A 23,010-nucleotide genomic window follows, 5' to 3' on the forward strand; every position below is an offset into this window, starting at 1 on the left:
AAAACAAAAGGCATCAGGTTTTCAGAAGGCAGGTGGGGAGTGGGGGAGGATACTAATAGGTCAGGGAGCAGGTTTGATTCCCTGGGCGTCTTACTAAGCAACTCATAGCTTCATGCTCCTCAAGGATGCAGCCAGTACCAAGGAGCTAGGACACCAGGGGGTCTCTCACCACCTCGATTTGTCCTCCTTTCTCCCTACTTATTCTCCTCTGGGAATTCCAGACTTCTGCCCACCAACCTTGGAGCTCATTCCATCTCAGTTCTTTTCTAGATCCCAGCAGGATAAAGACAGAGGCACAGATACGGGAGCTATTTAGATGGAAAACATTTTATTGTGGTTACTGAACCAGGAACGCATCATCGTAGGAAGGGAGCCGGATCCCACGCCAGCCTCCTCTTCCAGTGGGGTCGGCAGTGCTGGGTCTTGAAGGCCATGTCACTGGGCATCAGGGGTCGCACTCCTCAGTCCTTTCAGCTGGAGGGAGAGGGGTTATGGCTAGACTGGGGACCCCTGGGTGCTGGAGTCCCCACAAGGAAGCCCGGTATAGGACGAGGTGCTGATGGAAAGGAATTTCTGCCCCAATGTAAGTGCCCATTCTCCTCTAAATTTAGCAGCTGAGATTTCCCTTTGCTTTGTCGAGAAGAAGGTTTATCTTCCTTTTACTGTCCCTACCCTCCTCCCGATCCTCTGCTTCTTTCCTCACCCCAACCTCTGTACCCCCTAATGCCCACCGCCTCTTACCTTAGGAAAAGCATCCCAGTTGAGGAAAGGAAGTTTCTTTTTGATGGCCTGAAAAGAAAAAGAGAGCAAGAGAGTGAGGTGGGGAAGGGCAGGTGAGCGTGGATTTGGAAGCACTCACTACATGAGCGCCCCTAGTGGCCGTGGGGTTATTGTTCCATAATTACAGTAAGAGCTAGTATTTCCCGAAGCCTTAAATGCTCTACAGGGGTGATTTCGTCTAGTCTCTAGAGTAACCCTTTTGAGGTAGGTACCATCATCATCCCCGCATCACAGATGAGGAAACTGAGGCTCAGACAACTGCAGACATTTGCACGAAGCCACGTGGAAGGTAAGCGCAGAGTCCTGAGACACAAGCGCTAGCCCAACTCTGCCACTGACTTGGCCGTCTGCCTTTGGGTGGGCCTCGCTTGTTCACTGAGCATGCGTTTCTTCATCGGGGATGAGGGAATGCAAATACAATCTCAACTGATTAATTCTTCCTCTTCCGGAATTGTCTATGTGGCCCTGCTCTTGCACTGCTATCTTGAGAAAATAGGGTGTAACCACAGCAGGCTCTTGGGGACGCTTTCTTTGGTTGCCGACACACTGGGCAGCGTCCAGGCAGGGCAGGGCAGCCACTCCCTCCTGGAACTCGGGAAGGATCCAAAAGGCTTAAAACCAGAACGTGCTGCCACCAGCCTGGGAAGACGGCCGGGGAGGGTAGGGGCCACCCGAGCACTCACCTCGAAGAGCGCGTGCCAGTTCAGGAATTCATCAGGCTTAAAAGCCTGCGGAGAAAGAGAGAGACCAGAAGCAGGTCAGGGGGGCTGGGGGGGTGGGGACGGAGCTGAAGCTCTCCCAGGGCGTTTGTCCCCTCTGCAGAGGGGACACCGCGGGGCACGCCGGGGAATCGTACTTACGGATCGCAACTTGTCGATGTTCAAGAACTGAGGGTTAAAGGCCTAGGCGAAAAAGCACGGTGTTAAGAAAGTCGCTACGGAGCGCGAGGGGGCAGGGGGCGCACTCGTGGGCCGGGTGCGTGCAGGGGCTGATGGCTCACCTCGGATCCCGCCACGTAGTTCCCGATGGTGGTTTCTTCCTGGAGAGGGAGAGGGACAACAGGAAGCCAGTGGTCACATGATCACGTCCCTCCCGACCAGCTTCTGCCCTGGCCGCGCACGTGCTTGGCAGGTGCACGAGGGGAGGGGCAGGTGTGGGAAAAGGCACGTGTGAGACGCAAGTTCAAACCCCAGCCCCGCATCCACGGGGCGCCGGGCGGAAAGGGCGGAGCAGAGAGGGCTCCTCCCGGGAGAACCCAGCCGGAGTTGTTCTGCGGCGGAGTCGGGGTGTTGGGGTGTCGCAGAGACACCCATGCTCAGCCCCCATAGCTGGGCGGGGAAGGTCGGCAGGCAGAGGGGGGCCATGCTGCTGAGGCCGCCTGGTTTGCTTTGTCCCTCGATTGCCACCGGCGCTGGAGTGTCCCTTTCCCTCCTCCCTTGGGAGACGACGCCCCCAGACCACAGAGCAGCCCCTCTTGTCGGCTCCCTTCTTCCTTCCTCCCCCAAACAGACATCTCCGACGCCAGCCCACGGCTTGGACCCGGATGTCTGGATCTCACAGCTGCGTGGCTTGCTTGTTTTTGAATGCGAATTAAACATTCTGGATTAGTAAGAATTCATAAATAAATCCAGATCTCTGGTTTCTCCCGAAAATTTGAAGACTGCACACTGGGCACGTTTTCCCCTCTGCGGCCGTCGGATGGAGTGGAGACAGCCCCCCTTTAGATCGGGGCACCCCTGCTCCCCGACACCACTGGCTTGGACCCTCAGCAGCTGAGTCTGTGAACCCCCGGTTTAGACTTTTAAATCCAGAATGGACGGCAGTGTTCCTGTCTAGCCGGGGCTGGGTCATAGGGATTCTGGATCGCAGGCTGGGCCCAGGCGACACACCTGAGCCCCGGTCTCCTCCTCCCAGTCCTTCCATCGCAAGCATCTCTGCTCCCCAACATCTCCCCAGCGGGGCTCCGCTCCCTTCCCCAGCCCCAGCTTCCCGGTGGGCCCCTGCCACCATCCGGACGTCAGAGCCACGTCCCCAGCGGGGGGACGGCGGGCAAAGAAATTGAGGGGCAGGTGGGTGGTGGGTGTAAGAAAAACCCGCAGGCGGGGTGCTCACCTCGGAGCCCCCCAGGGCGGCGCCCCGGGCGGAGTGGAGCGCCAGGAGACAGAGCAGAGCCACGGCGGGAAGAACCGGGATCTTCATGGTGTCGGCTTTGGGGTGCTCTGAGGCGGGGCCTCCCTGCTCGCTCTTTATATTCCAAGGCAGAAGCGGGGTCCCCACCCCACTGACTCACCCCCAGATTCTGTCGCCCACCCCCGGGGCTCAGGGAGGGGGAGGCAGGGACTGTTCCCCATCGACCTGGGATTTCTCAACGCACACCCCGCCCCAGGCGCTGGGAAGGTGAGGCTGCCATAGGCCTCTCCATGCCAGTGGCCCGGTGGGGACAGGTCGGACCTGTCCCTGCGAGGGTTTGGCGGTGGCACTCAGGCAACCCTCCTTTTGTCTTTGTCTCTTTCCCCACGTCTCTCATTCCTCTCTTACAATTCAGGCTTTTTTTTTTTCTGGAAAATTCTGTCTGAACTCCTTAGACTGCCACTGAAGACCTTTATTTTACCCAACCTGCCTTGTTAACTTTTCACCCTTTACTACCTTTGCATGTACCTCACATTCTAGCCAAACTGAACTCCTTTCCAAATGGACCTTTCTTTCTTTTTTCATTTTTTTAATTTTTTTTTTAGTTGTCCAATTAATTTCTTTCTTTCTTTTTTTTTTTTTTTTTTTTTGAGACAGAGTCTCGCTTTGTTGCCCAGGCTAGAGTGAGTGCCGTGGCGTCAGCCTAGCTCACAGCAACCTCAAACTCCTGGGCTCAAGCCATCCTCCTGCCTCACCCTCCCGAGTAGCTGGGACTACAGGCATGCGCCACCATGCCCGGCTAATTTTTTCGATATATATTAGTTGGCCAATTAATTTCTTTCTATTTATAGTAGAGCCGGGGTCTCGCTCTTGCTCAGGCTGGTTTCGAACTCCTGAACTCACACGATTCTCCCACCTCGGCCTCCCAGAGTGCTGGGATTACAGGCGTGAGCCACCACGTCCGGCCCAAATAGACCCTTCTTTTTCTGTCCTCCAAGCCTCCGGCCGTGCTGTTCCTTATTCCCAAAATGTCCTACTCTCTCCTCCAGTTCTGAGAGCCCAGTCCCTCTTGGGTGAAGCTTCCCTGACTTGTCCCACCCTCCCCATCCCCCCCCATCTTTCCTTTCTCAGAATTGCACTATCAGTTCGTTTGTATCTCCCTGGCATTGCGCCTGGAGTCATTTGTGCTCTTCTCTTGTTTCCCTTTTAGAATGTTGAATTCCTGGAGGTCAGGAAGTTTATCCTAATCCGCCTGGTAACCCCCAGCACGATGCTTTGCACAGAACACACCTGAGGTCAGCATTTATTAGGTTGCATTGTTGGAATTAATATTCAGGCATCCTTCTGCCAAGTTATACCCTTTCTTTCCTCGGGGCTGGCCCCCGCCCCTCTCCAGCTGCCCGTCTTTTACTCTTGGGCGACTGTCTTGAGCTAAGAAAACAGGGAAGAGAGAAGAAGCACAGAAAAGCAAAAATAAGGTCTTAGGGACGCCCGGTTGGAGACGGGAGCTAGGTGTCCTGAACTTGGAGTGCCTACCCCATTTCGCTGAGCTCACCCCACCCTACCCCCGGCTTGGAAGTTGGATCATCTCGTAAGTGACAAAACATCCTAATCAAGCAGCCTTCTCCACAATGAGGTTCAGGTGGCCTGACCGGTTCCTGGTGTAGCAGGGAGGTGCCGGGACTCGTGGCGCTGCTGGGCAAAGCCAGGCCTTATCTGCCAGTGGGCCTGCTCGCCCCGGCCTGGCCTGGCGCAATGCCCTGCGACAGCAGGCCGAGGGCGGGAGAGCCAGGTGTCATTCGAGAACAGTCTCCATGCACCCTGAACTTCAACGCTCACCCTGGCCCCCCACCCCAGTCCCAGACGTCCTGCCCCTCTTTGGCCGCAGGAAGACACCGTGGAGTAGTGTCCTGGCCAGCCCGTGCAGCACCTTGTGTGGATTAGACCCGTGCCCTGAGCGTGGGGCCAGGCTGCAGGGAACCCCACTAGCACCCGTCGCCGGGGGTCCTTTGGCAGTGCGCAGCCTGCACAACCGTACGGGGCAGCTCTGATTCTGTCCATGGCAGCTTCCCCTTTGCAGAGCCGCCCAGGAGACAGGGCTGGAGGAACGCCAGCCTGGCACAGGTGGCCATGTGGCCCTGGATGTCACCTACGGTTGGCGCCACCGGAGGGAACGAGTTAGAGAATGACGCGGGTGGGTGGGGCTCCTCCCAAACGGTTTTCTGGAAGACACCTGTTTTCGTGTGGGATGAATTCTCACTAATCAGTGAACAGTGACCGAAAAAGCTCGTCGGCCACCATTCTGCCGGCACACGGTCAAACTCCAGGAGTGGAAGGAAGGAAGAATCAGATCAAAAGACAGCTGAGGTTGGGCGATCCATCGGCTACAGTCAGGCGTGGATGGAGGGACGCAGCCTCGGTTTTGCCCCGGGAAATCCAAGCCGGTGGGCGGCCCGGGCACCATCCTCTGCTTGGCTCTGGGATCTAGTCTGTGATTGTTCCATGGCAACCAACTGACCTGCCTGTGTTTTCCTCTCCACCTAATGGTGCTAATGACAACGTCCTCCGGTTATTGAGGGCTCACTACGCGGCAGGCCTTGCGCTAGGTGCTCCGAATACATGATCTCGTTGAGATGCTGCGGCGATTCTGCGAAGCGGGCACTGTAATTATCCACATGCCCTAGGCAGGGGAACCCCAGCGTATAGAGGTTAAATAACTTGCCCCAGGTCGTACGGCCAGTGTGTGCCAGGGCCAGCGTTAGAACCCTGGGCTTCCAGATCCTCAACCCGATTGCTCCTTAAGCTACACCGTGGAGTAGTGTCCTGGCCAGCCCGAGCAGCACCTTGTGTGAATTAGACCCGTGCCCCGAGCGTGGGGCCAGGCTGCAGGGAACCCCCACTAGCACTCTTTGCCGGGTGTCCTTTTGCAGTGCGCAGCCTGCACAACTGTACGTGGCCGCTCTGAGCATTCGGCCACTGATTTCAATGAGCTGAACTTCACATTCTTGGGCCGAATGAAAGCAGAGAGAGCTAAGAGGTTACTGGCACTCAATGAGCGTGTGCCCCAGAACGAGCCTGCAATTCCCTCAGCTTCCAGATGCCTCTCATAGGGTGAGCATCTTGACATACCATATGTGTTTAAAGACTAGTGTTCTAGTTCTAGTGTTGTAAAGTTCTAGATTTTAAAGATAGGTACTTTTGTATAAAGCCTCCAAACACAATGCTCCAACAATGTCGTGTGCTCCACCAAAGAAATTCTTGTTCCAATGCTGAATAAAAAACTGGCTGTGTTGGACTTAGGATTTGTTTCCATCTGGCACCTTCCTGGTAGAATTTTCCGGGGTAATTTGGTCTTTACGTGATTTCGCTGTGAGTGCTAGCTTTAGAATCCAGTGTCTCTCTGCAAGCTCCTCCCCATGTCCCCTGACCACACAGCCTCAGCGAGTTTGTGCTCCTTGAGCATCCGACGGCCAGTGGCTGGCCAGGTGGGAGCGGGGAGGGGCAGAGGGGTTCTCTCTGGGAGAGGGTCCCAGCAGTTCAGATCGCGGGTGGCAGGAAACCCACCCGGGGTTCAGCTCCGCCTTGGAGGAACCACGTGGGGTTAATGAAGCGGGACAGAGTCACAGAGTCTGGCTCTGCAGCGCCCCCCACCCCCACCCCCCGGGTCTGGTTGATTTCCTAGATCCCCCTAGAGAATACCAGTAAACCCCTGTTTTCCCACAGGCCTGCCCCCACCCCAGCCCAGATGTGCCAGAACTTGAGTGGAGTGTGGGTGGGAGGTGAGGCCCAGCCCTGATTGCTCCATCCCGAGACACACCTAGGGGCTGGGAGCCGGCCTGCTGGGTTCAAGGAGCGAACGGGGCATTTGCAGGGAGAGACCCTGCTTCCTCGAGGCACTGAGGCGAAAACCCTGGAATCCTGGGCGAGAAAGGGGGCTGGGGAGCGGGGTGTTAGGAGGCAGAGCCCAAGGCATCCGCATCCCATCCCTCCTTCCCTCCCTCTGCCAACGCCACCGCCACACCCAGGAGGGCAGCCTCGCTCACCGGCAGGTCTGGTTCTTCCCTGGCCGCCCACCCTGCGTGCCCTTTGCTTACACTTCTCCCAGGAAGACTTCCTGGATTGGGCCCACTAGATTCCGATCCCTTTTTCCATTCCCTAATGCGTAAATATTTGTCGAGTGACCACTTTGGCTGCCGGTGCTGGGAATTCAGGACGGACGATGCACCTACCCCGAGGAGTTTACGTTCCAGTCGGGGAGACGGATCTCAATCAGAACGAAAAATAAATAAGCAAATGAGATAACGTCCGAGAATGACAGCACCGTGAAGAAAACAAGGCGACGTGCGCACGACCGGGCATCCTTGGTTAAGGTGGCCCGGGGAGGGACATTCGAGGGCAGCCCTGAAGCAGCAGGAGCCCTGGCCTTCCGAAGGTCTTGGGGCCCAGGGGCAGGTGGCGACAGCCGTGTGGCCCAGGGTGACTCCGGGGAGGGAGGTCATAGCCAGACCACCACGGTGCGGATCGGGGGTTTTAGTCCAGAGCCGACGAAAAGTTTGTTCCGAGCGGGGAATCCTCCCGGCCTTGTGGGAGAATGAGCTATAAGGAAAGGAAATGAAAGCTGGGACTCCAGGAGGTCCCTGGAGGCCCTGGCAGGAGAGAGGGGCGGCCTGCCCTTGACTGGACGGTCCCTTGCGCCAGGGGACCTTAGCCTGCGGCAGGTGTTACTTTGAACTTTAAGGGGCTGCTTTCGGCCTTGGGACCAGGGACGCCGCAAGAATCCAGAACCATCTGACCACACCCACGTCCCCCTCGACCCCTCGGGGACTGGCTCCAGGAGAGCCGAGTTCGAGGCTGCGTCCCATCCTCCCCAGGAGACAGGAAGGCTTGTCGCGGTTCGGGATGGAGCGTCCTCTAGGGGACGGCCCCTCGTCCTCCCCCCTGTGGCCACCGGGAGGTACTGCAAGGCCCTCATGGGGCGCTGAGCCGGGGCGGTGACTATGCAGACCAGGGCCACCACATAAGGAAGGACCCCAGTGAGGAAGGGAGGCAGAGCGAAGGGGCAGCCCTGCCCTTTCTCCCAGTCTGGCGTTTCCATCAAGTCGGTTTCTGGGGGTCAGTGTGGGGTCTGGTTCCTTTTTCATTTATTCCCCAGCTGTTTGAAGCCCTGTGCCCAGCCCGGGGACGGAGCGATGACCAGGGCAACCGGGGCAGAAGTCACTCGGCTGGCAGGGCCGTCCTTTTACTTCCTGGTCGTCTGCAGGGATGTCGGGGGGAGCACGGTGGGACTGGGGGGCTCCTTAAACTGAGCACACCGTGCCAGCTTGATGGGACTTGGAGACCCCAACCGCAGACTCCAGCCCTGCCCCAGGGGCTCCTCTGCCTGCGTCACTGGCACTCTGAGGGGTCGAGGTGTTCTGCCTTCCGCCCTCTGTGTTCTAGAAGCACAGAGCAGCCGCATAGGACAAGGTCCTGGGTCTGACCCAGCCCCCCATTTCCTAAGCACCTCAACCCAGAAGCTCCTCTCCCCCTACTCCAGTCTGCTCATGTGGGGGGCACAGTGTCCCCCAGCCCCCTGCTCCCACATGCTGCACTCTCCCCGACCCCCTGGGACTGGGCTCCCCGCTTTGAACGACCTGTATACTGCAGCCTCCATCTGAATACTTTCACTGTTGCTTTTTCCGATACCAGAACACCTGTGATTGCCCCAAGCCCAGCACGCGTTGTATTCCGATGTAGGCTGGGCAAAGATTGGGTTTTTTTTACAGATGGGGAAACTGAGGCACAGTGAGATGAGCCAGCTGCTTCTCGTCCAGAACGAAACCCAGGCCTCGTCTCTCTCAGCCTACCACGTTTTATACCACTCCCAGGAGGGAGATAAGTTATCTGCCCCCCAAATCACTCTCCCATCCTCCCCGACCCAGGCCATCCCTGTAGCATGCAAGAATAAAATTCGAGAAAGTCGTAGGGAAACAAGATTCATGTTTTATTTCCACAGAGAAACTCGAAAGTAGGAAGCTCTGGCCGAAGAACCGCCAGTGGCTTCGGGTCACAAGACGGAGGGGTAGGGAGTGGCCGGTTTATCCGGACACCACCCAGCCCAGGGCCGGCACGGGGTGGGGGGCTGGGGGGACCCCGTCAGGCTCCTGACGACCCGCGTTTCCAGGCCTCAGTCGTGATGGGAAATCGTTTTCTAGAAGAAAGGACAAGATCCAGTGATAGGTCGCGGCCGCTCCTTGATCTGCTGGAACCCCTGGATCTGCCCCGCCATGTTCGGCCCTCCGCTCGGATCTCACGGGGTGGTTTCTCAGTGTCCCAGGTCATTGTCCTATGAGTCTTTCCCCACACCCCACAACGGGGTCTCCTCCTCCTCAATTCCTTTACCATCCACCCGGAGCGAACCCAACTTCCTGACGGAGGGCCGGGGGCGATGCCAAGATCCAGGCGCTGCCCCGAGGGGCGACTGTGTCCCAGCCCCTGGGATATGGCCCTGTGCGGCTCACTGTGACACTCACCTACCAAAACTTCAGCCAGTGCAGCAGGCTGGGTTGCGCCCGGGAGGCCTGCAGGACAAGGAGAGTGTCTGAGGGGACGTCACACTGTCCCTTCCACACCCTCCGGCCTCAGCCCCCTTCGTTCCGGAGCCAGACTTCCTCGGCCCCCATACTCACCGCGGAAGCAGCCGGGACGTCTCCCTGCAGGGAAAGAGAAGATCAGAGGAGGTGACATGGGGCTCTCGTGGCCTCCCCGCACTCTGCCGTGGCCCCGGGGCTCACCAAGGCCCGGGTGGCAGGGGCGGGCTCAAGCCAGGACGATCGCCAAGGTCATTGAGTTTATGTGATGTGTTGCATGAGAGCAGATTTATTACCCTACGTGCATTTTAGCCGAGATGATATTGCATGTGGTCCCTGAGCTCACTGGTCAAGGGACATCAAAGGAGGATCGGTCTCCCTCTGCCCGCTAGGTGGACACACTGGCCACGGTGGTGCAGGTTTAACTAGCTGCATGGCCACCTCCTTTCAGGCAGCTTAGAGTTTCTGGTCTCCCAGGAGAAGGTCCTCTCGCCCAGGGCAGGGGCTCTGCCACCCTGACGGAGGGAAATACCCTCCTACTTTTTCCTTGACAGCTTCCTTAGTATTTAGCATGATGGGATTGCTTTCCTTGCAACCAAAGAAACAAAATTCTCAAGTATTTTTCCCCCCATTTATTTCCTTGGGTGGCATTTGAGCCATTGGTTTTGCCACCAAGCCTGGCTTCTCCTAAGTACCAGCTTGCTTTCCTCTCCCTCGGCCCACTTCCCAGAAAAGCCCAGCAGGGAGCAAACGCTACAATAGGAAGAGCTGTGTGTTTTGCCTCGTGTCACGGGATTTTTAGAGCCACAGTTCTTCTTTGGGGAGGGCACTGGGGCCCAGTCTTCCCTCTGGTACGGGACAGCGGCGGCTGCACCCTTGCGGCCTTTTCTTAGTGAGCGAGTGAGCACGAACCCTCCAGCCTCCGCTCCGGGCCTCCCTTACAAAGGCTCGGGGAGGCTCACGAAGGCTCAGGGAGGCCTGGCTTTCGGAGTGAGCAGGATTCGGCCTCAGCCCACCAACACAGAGGACCCGGGCTGCCAAAGCCTCTGTCCCTGCTCCCCCCCCCCAGGGAAACAGGGCGGTCGCCTGCCTTACCTTGGCAGGGCCCTTGGCCGGGTACTGCCAGCCGTAGCCGGTAGGGTGCGCCTGCTGGTTATAGTTGTAGTTCTGTGGGACACAGCGCGGGGAGGGGCCGCGGAAGGGAGGAAGGGAAGAGATGACATCATTTTGTTCCGGAATAAACACCCCACCTTCCCGCCCCACCTGGACCTTTCTTAAAGCCCCTGCCTTCTCCCTGCCTTGTGTCGCGCGTTTTCACTTCTTTCTTTCTTTTTTAAAAAAATTCGTTACAGATGGGGCTTTACTATATTGCCCAGGCTGGCCTCCAACTCCTGGCCTCAAGAGATCCTCCTGCCTCAGCCTCTGAGTAGCCTCCGAGTAGCTGGGACTACAGGCATGAGCCGCCACGGCCATGTGCTTTCTTTTTATAGAATCTCCTCCGGCCGGGGCCCACGTCCTCACGCCCTGTGTTGTCCTAGCTCAGAGGGCTGGCCTCCTCCTTGCCTTGGCACCTGTCCCGACTCTCCAGTGTCACTTGGGAGGTGAGGGTGGGAGGCCAGGGAAAGAAGGACCAGGACCTCAACCAGGTGGTCAGGTGGCAGATAGCTTACCTTATTTTATTTTATTTTATTTTATTTTATTTTATTTTGAGACAGGGTCACACTCTGTTGCCCCAGGCTGGAGTGCCGTGGCATCAGCCTAGCTCACAGCAACCTCAAACTCCTGGGCTCAAGCGATCCTCCTGCCTCAGCCTCCCGAGTAGCTGGGACTACAGGCATGCGCCACCATGCCCAGCTAATTTTTTATATATAATTTTAGTTGTCCAGCTAATTTCTTTCTATTTTTATTAGAGATGGAGTCTCGCTCTTGCTTGGGCTGGTCTAGAACTCCTGAGCTCAAACGATCTGCCCGCCTCGGCCTCCCAGAGTGCTGGGATTACAGGCGTGAGCCGCCGCGCCCGGCCCAGATAGCTTACCTTAGAGGCTGACGCATCTTGCCATCCTCCGCCAGGCTGACGAATTATTGAAAGAGAATTGTTACAATTGTGGAAGAGAATTTCGGATTGGCCAGACCCAAGGACAAGGCTGAGAGGGACGGGGCCGGCCAGGGGATGCCAAGGGGAAGCGACTCACCTGATCAGCACCGCCCGCCCTCTTCTGCAGCGAGGACACATCTGCGCCCTGAAAGGGGCCGGGGCCGGGGTGAGTGTCTCGGGTTCAGGCCTCGCCAGACTTCCCCAGCTCCCGCGTCCACTGTCTGGGCCCCACCCTCCCTGTGCAGCCCCACTGCCCCCCACCGCCCCCCACCGCCCCCCACCGCCCCCCACCCTCCCTGTGCAGCCCCAATGCTCCCCACTGCCCCCCACCGCCCCCCACCACCCCCCACCGACCCCACCCTCCCTGTGCAGCCCCACCACCCCCTACCGCCCCCCACTGCCCCCCACTGCCCCCCACCCTCCCTGTGCAGCCCCACTGCCCCCCACTGCCCCCCACCCTCCCTGTGCAGCCCCACCGTCCCCCACCGCCTCCCACCCTCCCTGTGCAGCCCCACCACCCCCCACCCTCCCTGTGCAGCCCACCACCCCCACCGCCCCCCACCCTCTCTGTGCAGCCCCACTGCCCCCTACCTCCCACCCACGCCACCCACTGCCCCTCACCCTCCCTGTGCAGCCCCACTGCCCCCCACCGCCCCCCACCCTCCCTGTGCAGCCCCACTGCCCCCCACCGCCCCCCACCACCCCCCACCGACCCCCACCCTCCCTGTGCAGCCCTACCGCCACCCACCACTGCCCACCACTCCCCACCGTCCCCCACCGCCCCCCACCACCCCCCACCCTCCCTGTGCAGCCCCACTGCCCCCCACCGCTCTGGGCCCAGGATAAGCAGAGAGGGAAGAGAGCCTGGGAGAAACCGACGGCCCAGACAGACACAGGACGCAGGTTCCCACGCAGGACTGGGGAGCCGGGAGAGAACCGGGTCTGGCAACGCCATCCCCACCCAAGCCCCCGGAACGCTGGCAGCTGCGGCCGGCCTGCGACTCAGCTGGGACAACAAGGAGCTGGAGCCACACAGGCTGGGGGGGCAGACCCGGGCACCCCCGCCTCCCCCTACCTTTCACCCACACTTAAAAATCAGATTTGTAGCTTTTCTTGAAAAGCCACATTGGCTCTACGCGGGTGCAGCACGACGCTCAGCCGGGGCCTCGACCTCCCCCCTTTGCGTGGCGCCGCCTGTCCAGCCGTGTGTGCTTGGCACGCATAGGCGTGTGAGCCCGAGCGTCTTGTTCCCCAAAGGCCCTGACCCCCCATACTGCCCTCCTGTTTCCTTTCAGCTTTCCCCCTCCCCTGTGCACCCCTTCCAGCGCCGGAGGTGGACCCCAGCCCGGCCCCTCCCCCATCTCCCTCCACCTGCCCCCTCCCCCGAGGTACCCACCCAGCCGTGGCCGTCCCCCGGCCACACCAAGCCCAGCAGAAGCAGCAGCAGAGCGGAGGCCGCGGCCAACTTCATGTTTCCGCACCTGTGGAGGCCCCAGCCCTCGGGCCTCCGCTTTTATCCCGGGGAGGACCTCCCGTCCCACTCCCCGGGGTGACTCACCGCTTCTCTGTCCCGCCGCACCCCGTAAATCCAGGAAAGTGGGAAAGGGGGGGGCGTCCTCAGCAGGGAGGGTGAGAAGCCGGGACAGAAACCAAGGCCCCGAACCCCGTGTCCCAGAGCTGGGGGGTTCCCCGCTACGCAGTGAGAAGGTCTGCCGCCCCCCCTTACCTCAATAATCGTTTTCCAGTTGAGGAAAGGAGTGTTGCTTTTGAAGTCCTGGAGGGAGAAGGAGGATTGAGTGGCGGGGGCAGAACTCAGAGGCTGTCCGGGCAGCCCCAGGGGCGGGTTCCAGCTCAGGAGGAGGAGGGGGTTGAGAGTCCGGGCGTGGCTCGGGTTGGAGGAAGACAAGCCGGAGAGACTGAGCGGGTGAGCATCGGAGACGGGGTTGGTGCTGAGACTTGGGCGGGGTGAGGCCTGTCTCCAACATGGCAAGGGGGTTGCTGCTGGGGGGGGGGCGCATAGCAAGGGACAGGGTGACCAGGGTACCCAGGTCTTCAAAACAGGGTTCTCCTACCTCCCAGAGCCGGCGGAAGTAGAGGAGGGCTCGCGTGCTGGGGCGTGGGATTTGGTTCTGCGGAGGAAAGGGGGGTGCAGGTTAGCAGGGCCCTGAGCCGCTCACCTGGCTGTACTCCTGCTGCCGCCTCCTCTCGGCCTGCGGAATTCCCTTGTGACCTTGTGACGGGGGTGGGGGTGCGAGGGGGGCTGGGAGTCTCTAGGGGACCCCAGAGAACTGTTTCTGGAAACAGGAGGAAGAAGCAGGATCTCTGGAGCCTCAGCCCGCCCTCCCTCCTCGTGTGCATACGGTGTGCAGAACTTCACCGGAGCAAAACCTCGCACCCAGGACCTGCCGCGGAGCTTCCCCTGTCGGCCTGCCATGCGACCTGGAGCCCGTTTCCCAAAGCTGGGGGGCTGCGGCCGCCCCTCCCAACCCTCACCCCCTCCACCCCAGAACAACGGTGGAGACATAAGAAAGGAGCAGAGACCAGGAGTGTGGGCCAGCTAAGGTTTATTGCGAGGGCAGGGGTGGAGGTTAGCGGTGAGATAGTGGCGTTTTTAGGAAGGGAGTGGGGGGCTCCCCTCCATCTGGTAGCTCCTTGTCTGGAGGTCACGGGGCACGAGAGCTCCTCTGGTCCTGGGCAAAGAAATAGGCTCTAAGAGGGAGCGTGAGGGGTCGGAGTTCAGGGCAGCGGTGGGCCAGGGCAGGGGTACACGGGCCTCTGCTCCACCCGTCTGCAGGGACCTTTTTGTCTAAAACTGTCACCCATACAGATCCAGGTGTCCCGGCCTGGGCTTGAGAACCCCCTACCTCTCTAAGAATGTCACACAGAGGCCCCCTGTCCTCACTCCTCACTCTGGCTGAGGTCCTGAGCTCCTTCACCCCCCACCCCGTGAAGGAAAACTGGGTTCCATTCTCCTCCGTGCCCTCCTCTGTCCTGCCGCTGTCTCTGGGGGATCCGTCCCCAGGGAAGCTGGCCCGGGTGGATCCTGCCCCTAGAAGGGCAGAAACACCTGCCGTCCGTCCCGGCCCCCTGGGAAGCGTCGGCACGTGGCCCGGCTCTCCTGCCAGCACCTACGGTCCCCGCGGTCCAGCGAACAGTCCTCCTCCTACCAACAACCATTCTCCATCCATCAGAGAGCGTGTTTGGGCGTGCAAACCGAAACCCACCACGGCTGAGAACATTTCCTGCCTTTCTCTCCCCACTCCACTCCCCAGAGGTCAGACTTTGATTGTCCTGGGCACAAGTTTTGCAAAGGCAGGGATCCAGGTCTCCGTTCCTTTACATCAAAGATCAGAGACGCCAGTGTGCACAGGCGCCGGTCGGGTGGCCGAGATGACCATGTGGGGAGCAGAAGTCACTGCTCCCCAGCTCTGGCCGATCGCTGCCCCCGGGGAAGGGCACCCAGTGTCGCCCAGTGCTTCAAGAGAAGCCAGAGATCCCAGTCATTATGTGAACTCTCCAATGTCTAAACTTTTAGCAACAGGCCGGCCACAGTGGCTCACGCCTGTGACCCTAGCACTTGGGAGGCCAAGGTGAGAGGATCGCTCGAGGTCAGGAGTTCGAAACCAGGCTGAGCAAGAGCAAGACCCTGTCTCTACTACAAATAGAAAGGAATTAATTGGCCAAATAAAAATGTATAGAAAAAATTAGCCAGGCAAGGTGGCGCATGCCTGTAGTCCCAGCTACTCGGGAGGCCGAGGCAGGAGGATTGCTTGAGCCCAGGAGATTGAGGTTGCTGTGAGCTAGGCTGACGCCACGGCACTCACTCTAGCCTGGGCAACAAAGTGAGACTCTGTCTCAAAAATAAATAACTAAATAAAATAAACTTTGGCAACTGATTTATATTTTTAAAAAAGGGGGAGGGTGGCTCATGACATATCCGTGAGTCACCAATTGCAGCTCCTGCATTGTCCCCTCCCTCCCTGTGCAGCCCCCTCCACTCTGGGGGTGCCTCTGGTGTTCTGGGGTCCAACGGGCCTGGCCAGGGGTTCCCCTGCAAGAGGGAGGGGGAAGGCAGGAAGGAGAGAGGGGTTCTGGGCCCCAACTGTCCACTGAGGTTGTGCACGAGCCCGGCCCAGACTAACACTTGTCACCCGCCAGATGCTCAGCCAACATGGGTTTCCTTTTCCCTCCTCGGGGTGTCAGTCCTCGTGTGGCCCTTTAGCTCCCCCGGCTCCTCATTCGGTCTGCCCGCCTGCGTTAGGCCAACTGGCTCTGCCCTTAACCTTCCGGCTCTTGAAGGGGAAACTGAGGCTCAGAGCCTGCTCGGGTCTGTGTGCTGAGCAGTAAAGAGGCCCATCCCGTCCGCGCATGCTCAGCTCCCAGCTGTTCCCAGATCTCTTCCCAGGTCTCTGCTGTGCTTCCCGCTCTGTTTTGTTCCTGTTGCTTTTGTTTGTGGCACTGGCCAAAATACTTCTCCGCGTCCCCTCTCCCACAAGGATGAAGATCGCATGGCCTGCCAGCCCTTACCTTGCTTATGGCATCCCAGTTAATGAAACCCAGCTTGGATTTAAAATTCTGCAGAGAAAAAAAAAAAAAGGAGAAAGGCGGAATTGGGTCATGATGTCATTGGCTCAGGGCTCGTTCCTGTTGGTGTTCAGGCCAGCGGAGGCCCAGGGCCACTGCTGACTGTTGGTTTAGAGAGAGGACTCCAGCCCGTGGGGCCAAGAGACAGGGGCTGGTCTCCCAAACCAGAGCGAGCACAGCTCTCCTGCAGACCTCACCTTCCAGAAAGTGTCGAAGTTGAAGGGCCCAGAAGCCATCTCAGAGTTCTGCGGAAGCAACGAGAAAGACATGAGATTGGGAAGCCACTTTGTGAGCGTGAGGCAGGAAATATCAAGTGTCAGGAGGGAGGCAAGGACGGTCGATGCCACAGCCCCAGCCCAAGGTGGAGTGTCGCCGTCACTCACCGTGGTACTGACGCCATTGACAGCTTCACCTCTCACACTGTCCCCACGGGCCCCTTGCCCCTGGGTAGGGAAAAGGGGGCCGATGTTCGAGGCTTACCCGTCCCGTCACGGGAGCCGCCCGTCAACCTGCTCCTGCCCACGATTGCTCGCCTCTGCCCAAGCTCCCTGTGCCCCTCTCTGGGAAACCACCGTCTCTTCTTCACACAGCACCTAAAATCCCGCCTCAGAAAGCCCTTCTAGAATGACCTGCTACCGTGTAACCCAGTCCCGTGAATCATATTCATACTCAGCCTAGCTCACAGCAACCTCCAACTCCTGGGCTCAAGCCATCCTCCTGCCTCAGCCTCCCGAGTAGCTGGGACTACAGGCACGCGCCACCATGCCCGGCTAATTTTTTCTACAGGTTTTTAGTTGGCCAATTAATTTGTTTCTATTTTTAGTAGAGACGGGGTCTCGCTCTTGCTCAGGCTGGTTTCGAACTCCTGACCTTGAGCGATCCGTCCGCCTCGGCCTCCCAGAGTGCTAGGATGACAGGCGTGAGCCACCGCGCCCGGCCCATATTCTATACTCCTGCTTCCGCCCTCTCCTGTCCCCAAAACATCACCGGTAATGACAGTCACTAACGTGCAGTCCCACCATGCCCCTTCATGGAATGGGGACACTGAGCTCAGGCGTCCGGCCCCGCGATCTGCCTCCATCACCTGGCCCCTGCGCCACCCCGGGTGGTTACGCAAGGCACAGAAGGCTCGGCAGTGACCGCAGGAGACGAGCAAGTCGGGCTTTATCCGAGGAAGCCCAGGCTCCCGGGGTTTAACCCACCTGCCTGAAGTCACACCCGCCACGTGCGGGAGCCCTCGTCTTCTGACTCAAAGTTCAGTGGCTTCCTCCTTCCCACACTGCCTTCTTAAGCACGGTTTTTACAAATAGCCCCTTGACCCTTATTTTTGCTCGCACAAAGTTAACATCGCTCTGGCCCCCGTTGGAAGGAGGGAAGGGAGGAAGGAAGGAATGGAGGAGGGAGATGGGCCTTCTGGTGGTCAACACAGATTCAGGGCCGCTTACGGGGAGAAACTGACATCCCTTTTTCCCAGGCCCTCGGCACACTCCCCCGTCCCGTCTGAAGCCAGCCCTGCTGCCCCCCGGCTTACCTGTGACCCGCCTTGGGAGCCCCCCAGGAGGTGACTGTTCTCTCTGCTTGTTCCCTGGGAAGACAGAAATGCAGACGAGTCAGTGGGGACACAGGCTGGGTGTGACAGGGCAGGGTAGCAGGGTGTAGGCGGGGGACCCCTGAGTCAGGACACTGAGGCGTGAGCTTGCAGAGGGCTTCCAAGGACCCCTTCTCCCAGGGTAGCTCCATCCTTCCTGGTGGATCCTGCTGCAACCTCCCGTGGCTGGAGTTATTGCTCCTTTATGGTGTTTGTGCATAGCATCACCATCCCCATTTATATTCATTTCTGCACGTTACCCACAATCCAGCCAGAAGCACCTTTGCCACCAACGTATCTGAATTCTCCCCTGGTTTGTATGTTTGTTTGTTTGTTTGTTTGTTTGTTTTTGAGACAGAGTCTCACTCTTTTGTCCGGGCTAGGGTGCTGTGGCATCAGCCTAGCTCACAGCAACCTCAAACTCCTGGGCTCAAGCAATCCTCCTGCCTCAGCCTCCCAAGTAGCTAGGACTACAGGCATGCGCCACCATGCCCGGCTCATTTTTTCTATACATTTTTAGTTGGCCAATTAATTTCTTTCTATTTTCAGTATAGAGGGGGGGTCTCGCTCTTGCTCAGGCTGGTTTCGAACTCCTGACCTAGAGCGATCCTCCCACCTCGGCCTCCCGGAGTGCTAGGATTACAGGCGTGAGCCACCGTGCCAGCCTCCAACAGATGTTAATATACTACAAGGCTACCATAAATAAAGCAGTGTGGTCTCTGCCCCTGAATGGATGAATCGGTCCCACAAAACGGACCTCCCCGGAGCTCCCCCCAAATATTAAGGCATTTACAAATGGCATTTTAAATCCGTGGTGGAAGTGGTTCGACGAATGGAACTGGGAATATCGGTTACATATTTGGGGCAAATTATGCCTCCTCAGTTTCCTCCCTTCTGTTTTTGACTGGTTTCCCCCTCTTAAAGGGACACACAGCTCTGATCCAAAGTGTAGGACCAGACGGGGCAGGGGTGGGAGAGAGCGGGCACTAGACAGTATTCTGCAAAATAAAGTCCAGATGGACTTAAAAAAAAGAGACGATAGAAGTATTCATAGCACTAGAAGAAAATAAAGACCTTTAAAGCAATACACCAAGAGTAGAAACTAGGGGGAAAAAATGATATTTTTGACTACTTGCATACTTAAGAGTTTGGTGTGCCTGTAATCCTAGCACTCTGGGAGGCCGACGTGTGCGGATTGCTCGAGGTCAGGAGTTTGAAACCAGCCTGAGCAAGAGTGAGACCCCATCTCTACTATAAATAGAAAGAAATTAATCGGCCAACTAATATATACAGAAAAAATTAGCCGGGCATGGTGGCGCATGCATGTAGTCCCAGCTACTCGAGAGGCTGAGGCAGGAGGATCACTTGAGCCCAGGAGATTGAGGTTGCTCTGAGCTAGGCTGATGCCGCGGCACTCACTCTAGCCTGGGCAACAGAGCAAGACCCTGTCTCAAAAAAAAAAAACAAAACAAAAAACAAACAAAAAAAAACAGAGTTTGGTGTATAAAAAACTAGACACAGACTTACAAACTGGGAGAAATTTTCTTAAAACCTGTATAAAATCTCAGTATCCTGAATACACGAGGAGCTCTTTAGAGAGGGGCTCCGCTCAGCCCCACCGCCCCACGGCCCTCCCCTCCCAGCTGGCCTCGCTCCAGGTTCTGTGACCAGGACGGGTGGTGTCGGCCTCGCCCCGCGCTTCTTATCCGTGCCGAATCTCGGCCCCACCCCGGACCTGCCGGATCGACCCGCACTTTCACAAGACAGAGGTGATTCACGCAGAAATGAGCGTAACTAATTCCATCAGCGCCACGCTGCTGACATAAAGCCCAGATTTCCAGAATAACTGGGGGGAGATATACCTTCCCAAACACTTCTCTCTGCCCAGGGTCGCCAGGGTCTGTCCCCTGGCTGGGCACAGGACATTGGAAACGAGCTCTGCATGGGATTTGCTGCAGCCCGTCTGGGCACATCACGCAAGGATCTGCAATCAGTTATTACTCGGGAGATGGCTGCTGTTTTTAGGGCTGCGAGTCTGGTTTCTTCTGCCCAAGTTGTCAGCTCCCCTGGGCGGGGCGGGATGGGGCTGAGCGGAGCTGAGTTATGCGGGTTGGGCACAGCCCGGGATGACCCTGCTGTCACAACCCGCTGTCAACTCAACTGGTGGGTTTGGCGCTCACCTGACTCCCAGACCCTCCGGCCACGCGGACGTCATTGCCTGGGTTGTCACACTGTGGGAGCGAGAAAGGGAAGACTCAGTTTCCTCCCAGACACCAGTTCCTCAGCGTTCCACCCCAGGGAGCCCTCGGTGGCGGCATCTGTTCTCCATGGAGCCATTGCTCCCCCATCCCGCAGGGGCCTCTGCTCCTCCTCTTCCTCTCCCACCGCTCGGGGGAGACGTGTGCCCACGCGCGCTGTCCAGCCACTCACCTCGGGCTTGTTTCCGCCGCTGCCCGAGGAGGAGCCGCTACTGGACCCCTACGTGGGACAGCGAGAGTTCAAGCGCTGTGTTAAAAGGACTTGCCAAGGGACCACTCCTTCCCAGGGGGACGATGGACTTGTTGAAACCCCTGACCGGTTCCCACCCTCGCTCCAGCCTCCAGACCTTCCCGTCCCCAGCCAGACGGTGGCTCAGGGAAGTTCCTCGGAGCCCGCCCGAAGAAGGCCGGGTGTGGCCGAGGACGTTTGGAAATGTGGGATGACTTGGGGAATCTGAGCTGTTGCCCCCAACCCACACCCCCACCGCAGGCCAGGGGTGGCAAAGCCGCGAGCCTGCCACCAGGGGGCAGGAAGCGGGAGGAGCCCCTGGAGTCTTCACCTGGGAATCTGAGTAGCTGCTTTGGTCAAAATTCCTAGAATTTTCTAAGGGTCGGTCCTAGAAGGGAGGAAACGAGGGAGAGGAGCAGTGAGTTAAAGCGCCTTACGCTGCCAGGCTTGGCGTCCCTCCTGGCCCCTCAGCCACCACGCAGGGACCCCGTGTGCCCTGCAGCTACTAGTTCCATCCACACACAGCTCTGTGAACGTCCTTGAGTCTCCACATGCACAGCCCTGTCCCCCGTCCTCTTGGGAGCGTCCCCAGCAAGTGTCCTATTTTCCTGCGTCCCCCTCCTCGCTTCTCTCCCCCACCCCCGGCTCTCCTGGGGCTTGCCAAGTGCACGGGACTGCAGGACCAGAGGTTAGGCTGGCCGGGCACCCTCCCCACAGTCACAGAGTGGAAGACAAGGGTCACCTGTTGCAGAAAACCACAGCTTGCACAGAAGGTGGGGAACAGAGGCTACGGGAGCCCCAAGGTGACAACTGCCAGTGAGGCCACCCACCCAGGGGTGGTGGCAGCTTTGAGGGGAGCCCATCTTGGAGCCCATCTCCTCGGCGGGGACCACCAGGGGCCTCGGCCCGTCTCTCCCTGCACTGGAGGCGCAGAACTCACCCAGTTGCCCCCAGAACTGCCACTGCCACTGTTGCCACTGTTGCTGCTGCCACCACTGCCACTGTTGCCACTGTTGCCGCTGCTGCCACTGTTGCTGCCTGACTGTGAGCTGCCGCTTCCCTGAGAGGCAGGGAGGGACCAGAGCCAGGGTCAAAGACAGGAGCTCCAGGACTTCTTCCCTCCTCCCCCTCCTCTCCTGCCACTTCCTCCCGGGCAGAACGCCCAGGCCGCCCCTCTCCTCTTACCCCAGAGTTGCCGGAGCTTGAGCTTCCTACGGAGCCGGACGGCGGGGGGTTGGTGCACTGCAGAGGGACAGGGACAGCGAGTTTAAGACTTCGGTCACCACCGTCTCCAGGGGCCAGGCCTCTCCTGTCCCCTGTGGCTTGGCCTCTTTTCCCCTTCCCAGTCCCCTGCTGTCTTCCTGGCCCCCTCCCTGCCCATCTCTTCCTGGCCCATCTTCCTCTCACCTCAGTCCCTCCCCTCCTGTCCTCTTCCTCTTTGCCACTTCCCGTGGTCACAGGCACCAGGCACCCCTTCGTCCCAGACTCTCCCTCTTACCCCTGTATTCGGGCCGCTGCCTCTCATTGCGTCGTAACCAGGCTGGGCCACGGCTCCCTGCGGGGAGGGTGAGACTGAGCACGGGACCCAGAGGACCAGGGGGGCGTGTGCCCAGTGTGGGCTTGGCGGGAGGGAGTGGCAGGGATCAGGGCCGGGGTGGCGACTTTACCTGAGCATTGGTCCCAAAGTTTGGTGACATGCCGTTGCCTCCTTGACCCCAGGGTCCTCCTTGAACATTGTTTCCAAAGCTGCCTGCCGGGCCTCCGGGGTACCCATGTCCCCAGGGAGCGCCTGCACCTCCGGGGTTGCCCATGCCGTGGCCTCCAGATGTCCCCTGCAAGGACACAACACCTGGTGGCTGAGGGCAGGCAAAGCAACTTCGAAATAGACAGGAGCCAGAGCAGAACAGAGAGAGGGACGGAGCAAGGGACAAGGCGGAGAGGAAGGTTGTGCGTAACGTGGAAGGCGGCTGCCCCAGGGCCGCGAATGGGAGACCCATCCATCCTTTCACCCCGCCCAAGATGCTCAGCCCAGCTGCAGCACTCACCCAAGCTCCACTGCTGCCGGGCACCCCCTGCCAGGAGCTATGGACGGCATCCGCTCCGTGTTGAAGGGCATTCCCGGCCTGCCTGGCAGCCTCGCTCCCGCTGTTTCCAAGAGTGTGGGCTGCCTCCCCGAGCTTGTGGCCCAGAGCATCGGCCGCGCCGTGGCCTGCAGCATCCCTGACTCCGGAGCCCAGTGCCCCTCCGGCCTGTTCGCCAAGGGCCTGCCCAACCCCCTGGCTGAGGGCATCTCCCATTCCGTGCCCAATGGCCTCCCCGACGTTCGTTCCCACGCTTCCCCCTCCTCCCCCCTGCAGCGGGCCAGCCTCCCCGCTGCCCAGGCACAGGGCCAGCAGGAGGCAGGCCAGGGACCCCTGGAACTTCATCTCGGCCCGCTCCCCTCTGTCTCTCCCTCTGTCTTCTTCCCACCCGAGTCTGCTTCTTGCTGCCGGTTCTCTCCCTCCGCGTGCCCTCCTCTCTCTCTTCTCCCTCCTGACTCCTGTCCTGCCCTCCCTCCGGTGTGCAGCCTTCTCTCCTTGCCCAGACGCCCCTGCCTTCCCAGGGTCCTCCTCCCTGTCACTCCTCCTTATACTGTAGGTTGGGAGAAGGTGACAGGGCTGGGCGGCCCTGGGTGCCTCCCCCCGTGACTCAGGGCCGGGCCGCCGATAGGGTAATGAGCTGTAATTGTGAGCCTGAGCGGCTGTGTCGAAACAGACAGGAGCCCGGCCATCGGAGGG

General features: G+C 59.0%; 2 protein-coding genes across 3 annotated transcripts; both read right to left on the reverse strand.

Annotated features, from left to right (window-relative positions):
• Nucleotides 1-311: 311 nt before the first annotated feature.
• Nucleotides 312-3,025, reverse strand: KRTDAP (keratinocyte differentiation associated protein). Its single transcript, XM_075993365.1, has 6 exons — nt 2,893-3,025; nt 1,781-1,819; nt 1,641-1,682; nt 1,464-1,508; nt 742-789; nt 312-474 (listed from the first exon to the last, which is right to left on the reverse strand). The coding sequence occupies exons 1-6, from the start codon at nt 2,977-2,979 to the stop codon at nt 436-438; spliced, it is 300 nt and encodes a 99-aa protein (XP_075849480.1). The 5' UTR covers nt 2,980-3,025; the 3' UTR covers nt 312-435.
• A 5,847-nt stretch (nt 3,026-8,872) lies between these two features.
• DMKN (dermokine) lies at nt 8,873-22,840 on the reverse strand. Of its 2 annotated transcripts, XM_012775041.3 has the most exons (20): nt 22,279-22,839; nt 21,901-22,065; nt 21,732-21,788; nt 21,419-21,475; nt 21,174-21,293; nt 20,565-20,621; nt 20,177-20,224; nt 19,927-19,977; nt 17,690-17,743; nt 16,542-16,601; nt 16,356-16,403; nt 16,102-16,149; nt 13,647-13,703; nt 13,301-13,348; nt 11,672-11,719; nt 11,515-11,550; nt 10,575-10,646; nt 9,579-9,602; nt 9,423-9,470; nt 8,873-9,100 (listed from the first exon to the last, which is right to left on the reverse strand). In XM_012775041.3, exons 1-19 carry the CDS (start codon nt 22,657-22,659, stop codon nt 9,423-9,425), a joined length of 1,479 nt encoding a protein of 492 aa, XP_012630495.2. In that variant the 5' UTR covers nt 22,660-22,839; the 3' UTR covers nt 8,873-9,100. The 2 variants fall into 2 exon arrangements, with proteins under 2 accessions (XP_012630495.2, XP_075849118.1); XM_075993003.1 differs by lacking the exon at nt 16,542-16,601 and having other exon boundaries at nt 22,279-22,840.
• Nucleotides 22,841-23,010: the final 170 nt, after the last annotated feature.

Source organism: Microcebus murinus, chromosome 16 (assembly GCF_040939455.1).
Source record: "Microcebus murinus isolate Inina chromosome 16, M.murinus_Inina_mat1.0, whole genome shotgun sequence".
Classification (NCBI taxonomy): domain Eukaryota; kingdom Metazoa; phylum Chordata; class Mammalia; order Primates; family Cheirogaleidae; genus Microcebus; species Microcebus murinus.

Bases quoted from the DNA above. Each gene is read 5' to 3' on its own strand.
- KRTDAP (XM_075993365.1), bottom strand. From the start codon at position 2,979: ATGAAGATCCCGGTTCTTCCCGCCGTGGCTCTGCTCTGTCTCCTGGCG. The intron at 1,509-1,640 runs GTAAGTACGATT...CTTTCTCCGCAG, and splicing joins ACATCGACAAGTTGCGATCC to GCTTTTAAGCCTGATGAATT. The intron at 475-741 runs GTAAGAGGCGGT...CTCTCCCTCCAG, and splicing joins ACTGGGATGCTTTTCCTAAG to CTGAAAGGACTGAGGAGTGC.
- DMKN (XM_012775041.3), bottom strand. From the start codon at position 22,659: ATGAAGTTCCAGGGGTCCCTGGCCTGCCTCCTGCTGGCCCTGTGCCTG. The intron at 22,066-22,278 runs GTGAGTGCTGCA...GTGTCCTTGCAG, and splicing joins CCGGCAGCAGTGGAGCTTGG to GGGACATCTGGAGGCCACGG. The intron at 11,551-11,671 runs GTGAGTCGCTTC...ATAATTCGTCAG, and splicing joins GGGCGGGCGGTGCTGATCAG to CCTGGCGGAGGATGGCAAGA.